We start from the raw sequence: 16698 nt of genomic DNA on the forward strand, positions 1-16698 counted from the left end.
AAGGTCTGACTTTTGTATTTATTTCTCCTCAGCGGACCCAAGAGTGAGCGAGCCAGTTTCTGGTAAGTACCTGTCTCAATGAGACACAACTACATGCTTTTCTAAACTTATTCAACTGACCAGGCATGGCAGAATCTGAATCATGATTTCGCGTTTTTCCACTTAGTCTTCTTATAATACCAAACAGGTGTGAATGTTTACCTACACGTTGTACAACACTGAGGACCCATGATGTTCTGGGAACAAGTTGGACATTTTGAAATTTGCTTTCACTCATGCGCCAGGCTTATTATTATTTAATAAAATAGCCAGTGTAATCCCAGCACTCAGAAGCTGAGGTGGGAGAATTGCTTGAGCCCAGGCGTAGGAGACCAGCCTGGCAATATGATGAGACTCCCTCTCTACAAAACATTTACCAATAAAAAATTAGCTAGGCATGATGATGCACGCCTGTGGTCCTAGCTACTTGGGAGGCTGAGGTGGGATGTTCGCTTGAGCCCAGGGGGTTAATGCTACAGTGAGCCATGATCCCGCCTGGGCAACAGAGTGAGATCCTGTCTCAAAAAAAAAGAAAAGAAATTATAACACCCTCATTTCCACTTTTAGTAACAAGTCATATTAAAGCAGTTGTCTAAATTTTATAACATGCTACAAAAAAGAAACCTAAATTTCCTCCTAAATGACACTGCCTACATCTAGCTCTGCAGAGGCTATTCAACACCTAAACACCTTAACATACTGCTCTCAGATTGATCTATTGACAGAAACTTATTCTGGGGTTTACTTGTTTAAATCCTTCTACTATTTTTGGCTCCAATATTTAGCATGGGGGGAAAAAAAGGTATCAGCAAGTTGACAAATTCTGCAAACTGATTATTCTTAAAGTATCTGACCCAAGAGTCAGATACTAAACTCAAACTCTTTTCCTTACGTAGCAGGAAGAGATGCCATCTGGACTGAAAGACCCTTTGATTCAGACTCTTACTCAGAGTGTAAGGGCAAACAGTATGTCAAAAGGACATGGTATAAAAAATTTGTAGGAGTGCAGCTGTGCAACTCTCTCAGATACAAGATTTACTTGAGCGACTCCCTCACAGGTAAGCAGGGCTACCAGCTGTTTTCAGCCCTTAACTTATGGGAATGTTTTGCAGCATTGTACAACTTGGTCTTTTCTTAAAGAGTTTCAGGCACTAACGGGTGCTGTAAACACAAGTTTTCCTCTGAGCAAAATGTTATGGAAATGGTTATCATTCCTAGAAAACAAGGATTTAAGACATGCTATTAGAAGGTAAATAATAAAAATGCAATTATAAAACAGTGCCATCATGGCAAACTGGAATGTACATTCACTAACCATGGTCAAACTCCATTTTGTTACAACCATCCAGGGATAAAAAGCCTATTGACAATAAAGTGACTAAATCTAACGATAACCATGGAACGAATATAACATCTTCAAGATGCTAGAAGAGCTACAACCCCCTGCTCCATGCCCAATAGGTTATAATTTTCTATATTCATAGAGTAAAAATTTTTAATGAATAAGGCTGGCCCTAACATAAAAAAGTAGGTATTTTTTCAGTCATTCAACTCTTCTAGGTGCTGAACACAAAGCAGCATAAAAGGTACTTCCTACTTTCCTATAGCTTACCTCTCCTTTCTTTCCTTGGTAAGAAGAGATAAATAATACGTAAATAAGTAAACATTTCATAGAGGTAAAGAACATTTTCAAAAAGGTGAAGGCCTAACAAGTTAGCACTAAGCTAAGGAGAAAACTGGGAAGGAACTAACCACACAAGGGTCTAGAGGAAAGAGGTCAAAGGCCTAAGGCAGAATACACCTGGCCAGTTCCACCAGTATGGCCCAGACTTAGTAAGTGGAGGGGCAGGCAGGTGTGAAATCATGTGGAGCTTTGAAATCAGGTAAGAACTTTGGATTTTATTCTGAGTATAATGGGAGACTGCTGGAGAAATTTATGGAGAAAACAAACATTATCTGACATGCATTTTTAAAAGATCACTGATCTCTGATAAGGGGAGGGGAGGAAGAATACAGGTAGGCAAGAGACGTTGTTGGTTTGAACTAGGGTAATAGAGAATGAGGGGAGAAAGTACAAAAACAGTAATGATTTCAGAATTGTCACATTTCAAAGAAAGTAAGTAATACTTTATCCTTTTAATTTCTGGTTCTTCAGGAAAATTTTATAACATAGGCGATCAGAGGGGTCATGGAGAAGATCACTGCCAGTTTGTGGATTCATTTTTAGATGGACGCACCGGGCAGCAACTCACTTCTGACCAGTTACCAATCAAAGAAGGTATGTTTTCTGATCCTCCTCATAAGCAACAGAGTTTTACAGATTAACCCAGAAAGAAATCAAGCTGAGGAAAGCAATCAATTTAAGAAGAATTCTATAGTACTACTGCTCCACATATCACATATCTAGGAAAAAATGAAGACTTCAATGTAAGTTTCTCAGCTTAGAAACTTGGAGCCAAGGGAAATTAGACAGACATAATATAAATGCATTCTACTTCAAGAAAATCTAAAACAGCCACAAAAAAGCAGTTTCCCAAACTTAAATCATTCATGTATTAATGTTACGAGTTTTGTCATACTGAGTGCACTTGCATTATTATTTCCTTAAGAAAAAAAAAAAAATTTACTGCTACCGTAAATGGAAAAAATAGTACTTACCTTGCAAGTAACTGTATAAATATAATTAAAATAGAATAATTCTGTGGGAAATGAATAACCTCTGTAAACTGCTAAAGACCCGTTGGCACCAAGCTGTGTAATGAGGACTGAATAAGACTTAAAATTAATCCTTGTCTAAGCAGTGCAGAAGAGGGTAAATTAATTGTTCCTATTAGTCCGGAATCACCTGGAGGTTCTCTAAATAAACTATTTGATTCGATTTTTCAGTAACACATTTTGTTCACGGGCACTTAAAAATACCAACAATACTAAAAGATGACCTACTAAATTCTGTGAACACATTAATGGGCAGTGAAACTGTCCCTACCAACCATCCCTCCTAACCTGACATGGCAAATGTCAACAATTTCTCAGGTGCCCATTTTGCCAACCATGACTACACCTCAGGAAAAAACACCAGAGCTTCTTGCTCTCTGTTTTCTAAATTACCTCGCTTCACTAAGATTAGCCTTCAGCTATTCAATGACATCCTTCAATCTATAAGCTATGAGGGCAAAAATATAATACAGCAGCTATTAAAATGAAACTACTTTCTCTCTCAGGTTATTTCAGAGCAGTTCGCCAGGAACCTGTCCAATTTGGAGAAATAGGTGGTCACACCCAAATCAATTATGTTCAGTGGTATGAATGTGGGACTACAATTCCTGGAAAATGGTAGATGCTGCAAAGTTACCTTCTGTTTCATCATGGCAAACAAAATCATTGAAAATACTATGTCACATTCATTCAAAGCTATTTTGTTTACTATGTATAAAAGTCTACAATCTAATAGCAATACTAGATGTTTATTATTAGAAAAGATTGCTGAGAGTATTTATCAGGTTTTACAAAGTCATTTTAAGAAAGCAAAATATTGATGTTAACAGAATAACATTTTTGGGGAAGCTGGCTCCCTATTCATGGTATTTTAAGAGATCGTTTGTATATTATTTATCACACTGTTGTAATGATGTTTTGAGATACTTTTATAACAAAATTAACATCAAAAAAGGTATATACTTTTAAAAAATATTTACTTTTATTGATGTGTACTCTTCCTATTGACGAGTTAATTCCATAAATCTCTACTTAGTTTAACTTATTGGATCAAATTATCTTCAGCATATATATCTGGGGAAAAAAGGTCCGAATTTTCACATTTATATTTAAACTTCCATTTTTTAGCAACAGCTGAATAGCTTTGTGGAGGATTTTAAGAGTTACACATTCATGCTAATATACATTTCCTTTAAACATCCACAAATTCTTAAAAAGACTGAATCAGTAAATTTCATTTCAGCTAAAAATGAAGTCTAATATATTGTTTCAAAAGATACATTTTTACATACCATAAATGTTACAATATCTGAATATGCTTTGTCAAACTATCCCTTTATGCAATTGTCTTCATATTGTTTTTATGATTCTAATCAAGCTGTATGTACAGACTGAATGTGAAGTCTGAGCACAAAAATAATGCACGATGAGATCGCCTACCATTTTATAGGACATTTACTATGTATTTATATGTTAAGACCTCTATGAATGAATGTATCAGAGAATGTCTTTGTAACTGTTTAATTCAATCTGTAATAAAAATCTGACTCATTTCTATTAAAAAGGTATTTTCCTTTAGGTGGGGAATGGGAATCCTTGCTGCACTGTTGCAGTCATTCTGAAAGGACCTTTCCCTGTACTTACCTTTCAACATGCTTCAATCTTATCAATGCTACATTTTGTATTTTTCAAGTAAGTATAAATTCTGCAATAAAGAGATGTAATTTTTTTTAAGATTGAGTTTTTTTTATTTCTGAATGGTTCATCGGTATGTTAACTATACCCTAAGGAAAATCACAAAGTTATCCAGGCTCTACCAAACCCCCATCATATCTATTGTTTTTGTCCTAAATTAACCTTTCATCCTATGAAGTAATAAAGTTCATTTTAAACCAACGATTACCAATGCATTTTTTTTTCAAAGGAAGGACAAAAACCAAATGGCACTGTTTTCTCTGAATGGAAATCTGTAAGTTAAAATGTCAAAATGTTTATACTTCATTTTAAGACCAAACACCAATAAGGACTTCTGAAAAATTGTTTTTTCACATAATGTTGATGACTAAATTAAATTTGAAGACCACTAATGGATTCAATCACCTTTATTAACCTATCAGTGTTACATTTTATACATAATATCTTGTTGTATTCTCCAAGGGCTCTACTTTAGTACATCATGTTAATAGTAAAAAGGCAAGTAAGATGGCTAAACCTCACCCTAGCATTTTAATATCCTCTGGACAAAGGAAGCTAGAAAGTCAATCACTTTATACACGTAAGAGTAGTGTTCCAAAGTAACTAAGAAGCTGCTACATTTTTAAGCAGGGAGGAAAAAACTTTCATTTTGGTCTTTCTGTTCCAGCAAATTATACTTTCAATTAACAGCAACAATGATATCATAAAAAATGCTCTGCTTTTTAAATTTCTGAACTTCAATACAAATTAAAATAGTACTGGAGTCTTTTGGGAGGCCAACAGCTAGCAGCTACATTAACTGGTGTAGGTGAGCCTCCTTATCGATAACCAGGTCCAGGTTGGGTATAGCCCTGACCAAAGGGAGGACGGTTACGTGCATAAGGATTAGGCCCACTTGGAGGAGGGGTCATGGTACTTCCAGGAAGTGAAGTAAAACCTGGTCTTGGTTGATAGGCTCCAGGTTGGCTTGGAGCCATTCCAGGTTGAGAGGCAGGAGCCACAGTATAATTAGTAGGCTGAGAAGTTTGGGCAGTGTAAGTTTGTGCAGGATAATTGCTCGCCTGGTACTGCTGTGGCGGCTGAGCAGGCAGTTGTTGAGGCTGACCAGAAAAGGCAGGAGCTGGTGCCTGGGAAGTTGGTTGCTGGCCATATCCCTGGAACTGCTGAGGTTGTTGGGGTCCAGTCTGCTGACTATAGCTTGCTGAAAAGGCAAAATAAACAACATGTATCTTATCTTTTAGTAAAACTTTTCCAAAGAATTAGTCTTACTGTTAGGTGGACCAAAAATGGTGAGAAATTTAATAAATATGTATGTAACAAGCAGAGTGGTAGATTCCATCACATAATATTTCAAGACCAAGTAGTTATCAAAGAGGCATTCTCTACACAATTTTTTAAACCCTCTGAGACATAATCCCTGAGAGGAAATTCCTGCCATAGCATAATTCCTAGAACAGATGCTCAAATGATAAAAGAATTATTATACTTTCTAGGAAGATCAAAAATGGGAAAGCTAAATAGTCATTAACCAGGTTTTCAGGGGAGACCTACTTAACAGTATCAAATAAAAACACATTGTGGAGAATGAACATTTTTATATGAAATAATACTATAAATACATCTTATTGTACTAATTAGGTGCTTTAAATTTTGCTCACTCTATAAAAACTAAGCCATTAAGAATAAATACAAAGTACCATTTTCACAATCTTTACAATCTTTCATTTCTTTTAGATTTGGTATCTGATGCTTTTTGCCTTTACGACTCAAAATTTTGACTTAGCAGTACAGCATAACACATAAAAAGCACACCATATTGCCCCATAAAAAGCAACATCTATATTCATTATTTACTAGGATGGAATTTTTTTTACAATAAAAGTCGGCTTCACTGAAAACTTTTATCTCTACCATGAAACACACCTGCAGCTACTTGCAATGAAACCTCTCCATTGACTGGAATCCTGTCAGCATTAAATACCAGATACATAAGAAAATTATTAAAATATGTACAACCCTGCATTAAAAAAAAAAAAGGATTGAATGAATTTGAGTATATTCTGAACTCACCTTGAACCTGGGTTCAAAATTTACTCATGAAAGAAACCTTTATGACATAGTCCATGAACAAAACTGGAAAAGGTCAGAGGGAAACTGGCAAACCAACAGTGTCAAAGATGGTCCAATGTTACCACCACCACCTCTTAGTCTCCAAGCAGAGTATTTAGTTGACTATTTCCATATCTCTCAATCAAATTCAAGTTAATAGACTAGTAGGATCAGAAATACAAAGATCATAATTTGAAAAACCTAAATTTTACTCAGAGTGAAGACCCTGACTAAATTTATTAAGAGCAACCTTAGTTCTTAATAAGAAAATCAAGTATCTTTAACCCATTTAACTCACGGTAGCATCTGAACACTGACCTAAAACCAATTCATAAAAAATTCTGAATGTCATACAATTTCTCCTATCCTCTACATAAAACTTACATTTTCACTATAAGGTTTTGGAGAAACAGATGGATTCAGCTTTATACTGAAAATGCCTATTCATTTTAAGACTGCGAGAAAAAAGAAAAGTGCCTTTTCATCCTGGCACCCGAAATCTAAATTGTTTTTTTAACTGGGCCTGGAAGTAATCTGATCCTTAATTATTGCTTAGGGGAGGGAATAACCCTATAGGCTGAAGATTTCATTAGCAGCCCACCAGTCTCTTGAACATAATGTGGCAATGCTTCTATCACTGTGTGTGTGTGTGTGTGTGTGTGTGTGTGTGTGTGTGTGTGTGTGTGTGTGTGTGTGTTCTCCCTTGTGTGTGTGTGTGTGTGTGTGTGTTCTCCCTTCCATCTCCAAAATAATAACTTTAGGTGACAGACATCAGAAATAGCAAAAAAAAATGGAAATATGGAAATTATGTGGGGTTTTTTTTGAATACACAGGACATCTAGCCTTTTATGGAAGAAGTCTGCCAACTCCAGTCTAGGTTGTAGAATGCAGACTGATACAGGGAAATACTGAACTGGTCCAGCTCCCTCCACTGAATGGCTATATGTGCTTTGACAAGTCACAATCTCTTTGAAAACTAGTTGCCTCATTTATAAAATGCAAAAGCCTGAGTCCCACACCCAATCAAATGAAATTCAAAAATCTCTGGGAATGCAGCCCCTACACAAAGCCTCCCCCAGGTGATTCTAAAGCACAGTGAGGGCCGAAATCCCCTGAGATTAAATGACAACTAAATCTCTTCAGTTCTGCTATTCTTTCTATAAATCACATAATTTGTAACACTGATTTTTTTTTAAAAGAACTGCATCCTAAAAATAACCTTCCTCCTGATATATTCCAAACTTAAGTTCTATACATTTCATACAATTAAAAACAAGTAGCTACAGGTTAAGTCACTCCACAGCAAATAAGATCTAAATAAAATTATTTGTGCTAAAATATTTCAAACTTTAATTAATGACAGAATGTTACGGTCTAGGTCAGGAGTCAGCAAACTTTTCTGTAAAGAGCCAGACAGTAAATATTTTAGGCTTTGTGGGTCACATGGTCTTCTGTTGCAACTACTCAACTCTGCCATTCTAGTGACCAAGCAGCAGTAGAGAATATAAAAATAAAAGCAGAAGTGTGTTCCAATAAAACTTTATTCAAAAAAAACAGGCAACAGTCCCGATTTGGCCTGTGGGCTATACTTTACTGACTCCTGCTCTAGCTGATACCACAAAACTCCATAAAATTTAGACAAGATTCAACTTGCATAAATTATTTTTAATTACAGTTGAAATTCTGATACTTCAATCTTTGGCTGTAACACAAGCATTGGACACAAACTCTCTCTGACATGAATGTAACAAATACTGGAATTATAGCCAAAGTTACATTAATATTTATACTTAGATACATATAATCTTCGGCGGACAGATGGTAAAACACAAACAAAATAGGATGCTTATTTAAAACAACTAAACAATGTTCTTAGTTGCCTGAATTACATTTTATACGATTTTATTTGTATGGCCTCTTTCTGGTATTCCTACATACTTGCAAGAGATTTTAAAATCTAAGTAGCTTAATTTAGCTCTTAAATAAGATCACCTTTCCATGTATGAATAAACTGTTCATATTTCTACAGGTACTAAGAGTACACTGGAATTACGTGTTACATATAAATGGAGGGGTGGAGGGGAGGGGGAAAACTTGCACTAAGTTGCCTAAGAGATAAACTGATCATTAAGAGACAGCTTTGTATTAAAAATTTTTTATACTACAAGTTACTGCAGAATCATCTACTGTAAGTTTTATTTGCCCACCAGAAAATTGAAATGTTGATTTACAATAGATATTAACATAAAATATTTTTAAATAAATAAAACAAATGTTGTTTCCCCTAAATAAAAACTTAATACCTATTATGTCAATGTACTACAAATCAAGGAATTAAGAAGAGCTTAAAGTTTAATGAGTACAGAAACAAAAAGCCATGAGCCAACTCCCTTTCAACACCTGCTCACCTGAATACTGAATACCATACTGTTGAGGCTGCTGAGGTGGAGCCTGCGGCTGCTGCGCACCATAGCCGGCCTGTTGCTGGTACTGTTGGTACATCTGACCTGAAAAAGAAAAACACACACACACACACACACACACACAAGAAAACAAGACATGTTTAATGTGGCAAAGAGAAATATTTTTAAGATACATATACATTCTCTCTCCATCCAAACAGAGTAATAATATACAAGAAAGTATCTGTTCACCTTTAAATGTCTATGAAGAGAAGGAACCATTTTAGAAGTGTGATTTCTCTGCTGTGGACTAACTGCAGAGAACTAACTGGCAACAAACATTAAGTGCAACACCAGTGGCTACCATTTCATAAAGTCTAGAAAAACAAATGTTTTCCAACTCAGCTGCCAACAGATAAGTAACGCTAATGTTCATTAAAAGCCAAGTGAGTTGAAAATCAGTAAATAAAATGAGAAAAGGGACAAATACCATTACTATCATCTGAGTCCTTCCTAAAGCACTGTACTTGCCCTGTAAGGTTTGGACCTCTATTACCATATGAACAAACTCTTCGGTAGCAAGGAACTACATGACATCTTTTGTTCCAGAGCTGCAAGACACTTCTGAAATCTGTCAAGTTTGATTTTCTATGAATTTCCAACATCTTTAGCCAATAATGTGGACTCTAATAAAGCCTAAATGGTTCTTCATTGCACTATTGAATAATAGCAGACCTTTTTAACACGGGTGATGTGTTCTTGAACATGGAGTCCTATTTGTCCTATTTAAGGTCAACAATCACTGCTCCTATGAAGAAACCTTTTAGACACTTATTACCCATGATTTTCTATTTTTTATTTTTCTGTCCTCACAATCTGTACCTATACCTGTGATTTTCAAGCAAAGATTTATTGGTTTATGTCTTTATTATCTCTACCTCTCAATTATTTCACATTGGTTAATTTAACTAGATGTAATATCTAGTACCAATAACCTTGCATTTAGTATCTATCTAGTATTTAAATCTTTAAAATAATCACATGTATGTTGGCTGATTCCTTTGAAAAACATTCAAACTACCTATTAATCAAAAGACTATGAGCAAACCAGATACTTACTGCAGAAGTGGAAGAAAAAAAAAAAAGGCATTATATCAACTGCCACTCAAATTGAGCTGCAGTAGGCAGCTAGGACTCACAGGCTTAGAAAATGAGATGGAGTCCACTCTATTATACTAGCTGCTCAGCCCTAAACGTGTCTAAGTGCTGCCCACTGGGTAGCACTAAAGGAGATACAATTATGTTTATATCCAGCTTATTTACTAGTAAATGTTTCTTTATAATAAAAACAGAACAAAAATTAAAATCAGCTCAACTATTTTAAGCTATTTAACCTATTCCCAAATATGACAAGAAAAAAAAAAAAAAGAAATCCTCATAAAAGTTTCTTAAATGCTTTCCTATTGATTTAGACTAACAGCATAAAACGTAGCACAGAAATTAATCAAATTTAGATACCACCTTAATCCTAGATTGTACTTCATAACTAACTTCTGGAATAGAAGTGATCAGAATCTAAAATAAAAAGGCAAGCAGGTACAGAAGGGGAATAAATATGTATAGCACACAACAATGAACTCTAATTCTTCAAAATTAGAAGGCTTAACTCCACAATAAAAAAAATAAGCAATAGTCAGTAAATATATTTTTAAAAATTCAACCAAATTAGTATTCCCTATCTCAGATACAGAAAAATTAAGCAACTTACCTGCGGTCAATAGCTAAGAACAGAAACATCAAGAGCTAAGAACCATCACTGGTGGAACTCAGGCGTAACTCCAAAACTTTAGTTTATAAAGTCATTTTGCATATATTATCCCAAGAACAAAATAATATAAATATTAACTTGGGCATCAACAAAAAAGGCTGAGATTAAGGCTCCATATAGTAGTAGACTGTGGTCATCAATGAGTAAGGAACTCCTGGTCAAAAACGTAGTTATTCCCCTCACTAAAAATGTATAGGGTACAACGCTTCATAAAGCTTTTTTTTTTTTTTTTTTGCATGTTTTCATAAACTGCTATAAATTGATTTTGAAAAAATCCCTAAAAATTTCAGAGGTTTATTATATCTCTACACAATATTCCTTTTATAGCAGATCCTCAAATAACATCTTTTGTTCGACATTGTTTCGTTAAAACACTGAAAAGGAAAAAAAAATGATTCCCAGGTTACTTGTTCTGTGTGGAGTTTGCACATTCTCCCCAAGTCTGCGTGGGTTTTCTCTGGGCACTTCATTTTCCTCCCACATCCCAAATATGTGTATGTTGGGATACTTAGCATGTCTAAATGATCTCAGTCTGAGTGACTCTGGGTATGTGTGTGGTTGCAAGTGTATCCTGCGATAGAACAGCATCCTGTCAGGGTTGGTCCCCATTTTGCTACTGAGCTGCTGGGACAGATCTCAGCCACCCACAACCCTGAACTGGAGTAACCGCATAAATCATTATCTTATTTGTTTTTATTAATCTTTCTTCAATGTATCTATAACCCACATTTGTTTTTAGTCTTTACCTAGAAGTCTGGGGGTATTTTTGTGATCAAAAATATGCTGTAGGAACTCAACTTACTCATATCAATTAACCTTTACTAGAACTGACTTCCTCATACTTCGTCTCACTTAAAGTTACAGTTTCCAAGAACCTATCAACAATGTTAAGTGAGGATTTACGGTACTTACTTTAAACCCACCTCATTCAAGTCCAAATGGGACTGTCACAGTATTCTGAAAATTAATTTAAGAAGTGTGTTTAATTGTTTAAAAAAAGAAAAAGGATGAACTTCTTCACATACTTGAGAGATCTACAGGATATATGAAGAAAGCAAAATGCAGACATTGTTTATAGTAAGCAATGTTTTGAGTAATAAAAAATACGGTCATGCATTGCTTAATGACAAGAGTAGGTTCTGAAAATTGTGTCACTGTACAAACATCATATAGCATACTTACACAAACCTAGATATATACAGCCTACTACATAGCTAGGCTATATGGTACACACCAGACTACAAACCTGTACAGCATGTTCCTGTACTGAATACTGAGGCAATTCTAACACATGGTAATTATTTGTGTATCTAAACATATCAAAACATTAAAAAGTACAGTGAAAATATGGCAAAAAAGATAAAAAATGGTATAACCGTCTAGGGCACTTACCACGACTGGAGCTTGTAGGATTAAAAGTTGCTCCGAGTGAGGTACTTGTGTTGAGTGAACGTGAAGGCCCAGAACATTACTGTGCACTACTGAAGATTTACAAACACTACACACTTAGGCTATACTACATTTATTTTTTTAAATTCCATTTCTTCAATAAATTAACCTTAGCTTACGGTAATCTTTTTACTTTTTTAAACTTAATTTAACTCTTTTTTTTAACACTTTAGCTTAAAATACATTGTGCTGCTATACAAAAATATTTATCCTTTATATCCTTATTCTAAAAGCTTTTTTCTATTCTTTTAATTTTAAATTTTCTTTTACTTTTTTAAACATTTAGAAAAACATTATGACACAAACATACACATTAGCCTAGGCCTATACAGCATCAGGATCATTGATATCACTATTTTCCACCTCCATATCCTGTCCCACTGGAAGGTCTTCAGGGTCAAGAACATCCATGGAGCTGTCACCTCCTATGATAACAATGCCCTCTTCCAGAATACCTTCTGAAGGACCTATCTGGGCCTGGTTCTACAGCTTTGTTTTTTTAATTAAGTAGGAGTACACTCTAATGATTTAAAAATATAGTATAGTAAATACACAAACGAGTAAGTCAGTCACCTATTATCATTATCAAGTATTAGGTACTACCCATAATTATGTGAGCTACACTTTTATACGACTGGCAGTAAGTCTGTGTACACGAGAATCACCACAAACACCTAAGTAATACTGTGTGCTACACTGTGATGGCTACACATCACTAGGCAACAAATTTTTCAGCTCCATTACCATCTTACGAAACCACTATCATATATGCAGTCCACTGTTGACTGAAATGTTGTTATACAGTGCACGACTATATATAAGCTATGTTTTATGCGTATTTTCAAAAAGAATCAATGCCTAAGTAAAAAGTAATAACAAAAATTAAGGGGTAAAAGAGAACAGGATGAAGCAAAGAGTAACAGTAAGACTTCTGGGAATTATTTATTACACAGAATAACCAACCTCTATGATGCCCCTCACGGGCTTCTGCACATGAATAGCATTCATGACAATGGGTTAGTATCATTTACATTCTTAGAAATTAGAAAGACTTGACTCCACAATACAAAAATGACCAAAGAATAAGCAACAAGCACATGAGTATCTGCTCCCTTGTGTAGTCCCTCACATACTGAATAGGGCTGACCTGTATACCAAGAGAATATTGCAGAAATGATAGTGACATTTCTGAGGACAGGCTATAAAAGACAGGTATCTTCTACCTCATTCTCTTCTGATTGCTCATTCTGGTGAAGCTGTCATGTCATGAGGTCACCCAAGCAGCCCTATGGAGAAGTCCAAATGGTAAAGAACTGAATCCTCCAGCTCTGGTTAAGCTTCAGATGACTATAACTCCAGCAGCCATTTTTAATTGCAACCTCATGAGAGATGCTGAGCCAAAATCACCCAGCTAAACCATTCCCGGATATCTGTCTAAAACTGTATGAGATAATAAACTTTTGTTGTCTAAGCATCTACGTTTTGGGATAATAGTTACACAGTAATACGTAATACACATAGTTTTGACTTTGGAAACGTAAGGGATAGCTGTTAGAAAAAATGACTCAAGACACATTAACAAATGCAAAGTGTGAACCTTGTTAGGCCCCTAATTTGAACAAGTCAATTTTCTTGAAACAATTAGGGAACTTCAAATATAGACGAGTACGTGTCGACATTAAGAATCACTGCTGAAGCTGCAGCGAGCTGTCATCAAACCTGTGCACTCCAACCTGGGCAACAGAGTGACACCCTGTCTCAATTAAAAATAAAAAAGAATCACTGTTAAATAACAGCATGGTGGTTATATTAAAAAGAAGATTGTCAGTTAGACATACATACTGAAATAGCTGAGTATAATAAGCTGTTCATAATTTGATTTAAACTACTCCAGCAAATTAAAAGGGGTGCAGTGGGGAAAAATGATGAAAAAAGAATGCCAAATATTGGTCAATGTTGAAGCCACGTGACTACATGAAGAGTTGATTATTCTATGTATGTTTCAATATTTACATAATAAAGTCTACTCAGCTTTTCATTATATTGGCATATGATTTTACGGATTTTAATTATATGCTTTTTCATTTTTTCAGTTTGTCAAACAGCAATATGGTCTCTGATGATTTTTAGCGTTCTTCTCCTTACCAGTTACATTTCTGGCAACATCACACAGTCTTCCAGTAACAGGCACTGGCTTTATATGAAGAAGGGTAACATTATCCCTTTTGGTTTTTTTAATGATGCTCAGTATCTTGTTGATCCTTTTAACTGAACAACATATTAAGACTATATTTATTTGGAATAAAATTCACAGTTCCAAGGTCCCTTTTATGGGAGTTAAGTAACAACTCAGAATTCTTAATTTTAGTTTGGACTATTACACATTGTAAGAGATTGCTATGTTAATAAATTATAAGTGATACATTTTATGTTGGTAATTCTGCCAAATTATAACCAGTAGTTGATCTAAATAACTGGCAATGTCAAAGACTCATTATACATCAAAAAGTATTTATTAAAGTAACCTATAATTAATGCTGGGAATCTATAAATAATGAATATATTTATCTAAAGCTGTGCTCTTAAAATAGTCACTAGCCACATGTGGCTACTGAGCACCTGAAATGTGGCTTGTCTGAATTGTGATATGTTGTTTGTTGTTTGAAGTGTTCCGAATCGGTGTCAAATCCCAGACTTCCAATACACAGTACCAAAAAATTAACTTTTTAATAGTGATTACACGTTGGATACATTAGACTAAATAAAATGTTACCTTTTCTTAAATATTTTTCTAATGCAGCTAAATAGAAAAATTACATGTGGCTTCTACCATAATTCTTTTGGACAGCACTGATCTAGAATTAGATCAGTTACTAATAGTTTAAACGATGTCATGTATTAATTGCACAATTTTCATATTGTATGTTTTAATGTAAGCTAACAGTTAATTGTAGCAAGGTATACAATATTACTTAAAAGAATTAAATGCATATAAACGGTGTTAATCTGCTATCTCTGGAAAAAGGAATTTGGTTGCTGTGGACAGAGGTGGGAGAGAAAATTTTCACTGTTTATGTCCTTTCACATTTTTAAAATTTTACTTATTTGAAAATGCTCAATTAAAACAAACACTTCATAGTATGTTTAGATATTGCTAGTAGAGCCTTAATTCCCATTTATTTATACATAAACAGCAAACATTATTTGGTACAATGATCCTTCCAACTGTCACTGTATCACAGTACACATTATACACTGCTTACACAGTACACAGTATACACTGCTTAAAATGGGATATATTTAAAAACAAATCTTTAGTTCACTTGAGGTAGGCATTAAACTCTCATCATACCTATACTCTGCTTTTGTCTATTTCAGCCCACATCTGCTTTAGTTCTAGTTTGTTCTAGTTTTGGCAGTAGCATTTTGGTGCAGAGGAGGAGTTAACTAAAGTAGGTTAAGAAAAGGCTTAATAAGAAATTCTTCACAAACCACTGATTCATCAGCAAAATGTCACCTGCTAGTCCATAATGACTGGTGTTCATCCAAGGAGACAACGCTGTGGAGTTTTGTTTTGTTTTTGTTTTTTTTTTTTTTTTGGCTTTGTTTTTGAGACAGGGTCTCATTCTGTTGCCCAGGCTGGAGTGCAGTGGAGTGATCACAGCTCACTGCAGCCCAGACTGCTTCAACTCAACAATGCAACCAATTCTTCCACTTCAGCTTCCCAAGTAGCTGGAACTACAGGCACATGCCATAGCACATGGCTAACTTTTTAAAATCGTTCTTTTACTTGTAGGGACAGGGTCTCACTATGTCACCCAGCTTAGTCACAAACTCCTGGGCTCAAGTGATCCTCCTGGCTCAGTCTCCCAAAGCGCTGGGATTATAGGCGTGAGCCACCACACCTAGCCAGGTAACTCCGAAAGTATCACCACAGGATAGGATTCTATTCCAAAAGTGGTCAGTTCATTTTAGCCTATGTTTTGTTTTTGTTTTCATGTGATTGATAACTTTAATCACTTGCTTTGGGTGCTGGAAATACATTATACCACTATCTGACCCGTTAAACAAATAGTTAGAGCGCCACCTGGTGTTTGTTCTGAAGTGGAATGTGGTTTTAAACGTCCCAACATGCCCAGGCAACACAAAAACCACATTTAATCTGGAAGGCACCCTAGAGATTAGTAAATACTTAGTCCCGCTCTGCAGAACTCCAAGGTTTTCAACGAGGCACCTTAGTGCCTGCTGTCTGAGGTCTGTTACCCTTCAATCCCCTATTTTAAATACAGAGCTTTCAAATTATATTTCATTCAGAACTAAAGACATTCTTTTGAAACCACTGTGTTTAGTCCAATTTTCACATTTTACAGTGAAAGAATATCAAAACCCAGAGAGACTAAATTGCATATCCAAGGATGGATTATTTCAGAAGAAAAAGTCTGACTTAAAATACACTGCTTT

The 16698-nt window shown here is 35.3% G+C and overlaps 2 protein-coding genes across 31 annotated transcripts in view; one reads left to right on the forward strand and one right to left on the reverse strand.

Annotated features, from left to right (window-relative positions):
- Nucleotides 1–4488, forward strand: part of ABI3B (ABI family member 3 binding protein) — a 244785-nt gene extending 240297 nt beyond the window's left edge. For all 25 annotated transcript variants that reach the window (XM_011734009.2, XM_011734020.2, XM_011734013.2 and 22 more), the window contains 4 exons: nucleotides 33–62; nucleotides 936–1097; nucleotides 2195–2317; nucleotides 3261–4488. In XM_011734009.2, the coding sequence (XP_011732311.2) occupies nucleotides 33–62; nucleotides 936–1097; nucleotides 2195–2317; nucleotides 3261–3376 (431 nt within the window). In that variant the 3' untranslated portion in view covers nucleotides 3377–4488. The remainder of the gene's footprint in view (nucleotides 1–32; nucleotides 63–935; nucleotides 1098–2194; nucleotides 2318–3260) is intronic.
- A 353-nt stretch (nucleotides 4489–4841) lies between these two features.
- The window catches only part of LOC105477484 (trafficking from ER to golgi regulator), a 37740-nt gene continuing 25883 nt past the window's right edge, over nucleotides 4842–16698 (reverse strand). For 5 of the 6 annotated variants that reach the window (XM_011734003.3, XM_071092517.1, XM_011734005.3 and 2 more), the window contains exons 7-8: nucleotides 8967–9065; nucleotides 4842–5650 (exon numbers count right to left, since the gene is read on the reverse strand). In XM_011734003.3, the coding sequence (XP_011732305.1) occupies nucleotides 5268–5650; nucleotides 8967–9065 (482 nt within the window). In that variant the 3' untranslated portion in view covers nucleotides 4842–5267. Of the gene's footprint in view, nucleotides 5651–6372; nucleotides 6414–8966; nucleotides 9066–16698 lie in introns of all 6 variants that reach the window. The other variant, XM_011734006.3, reaches the window with a different exon arrangement.

This window comes from Macaca nemestrina, chromosome 2 (genome assembly GCF_043159975.1).
Source record: "Macaca nemestrina isolate mMacNem1 chromosome 2, mMacNem.hap1, whole genome shotgun sequence".
Lineage (NCBI taxonomy): Eukaryota > Metazoa > Chordata > Mammalia > Primates > Cercopithecidae > Macaca > Macaca nemestrina.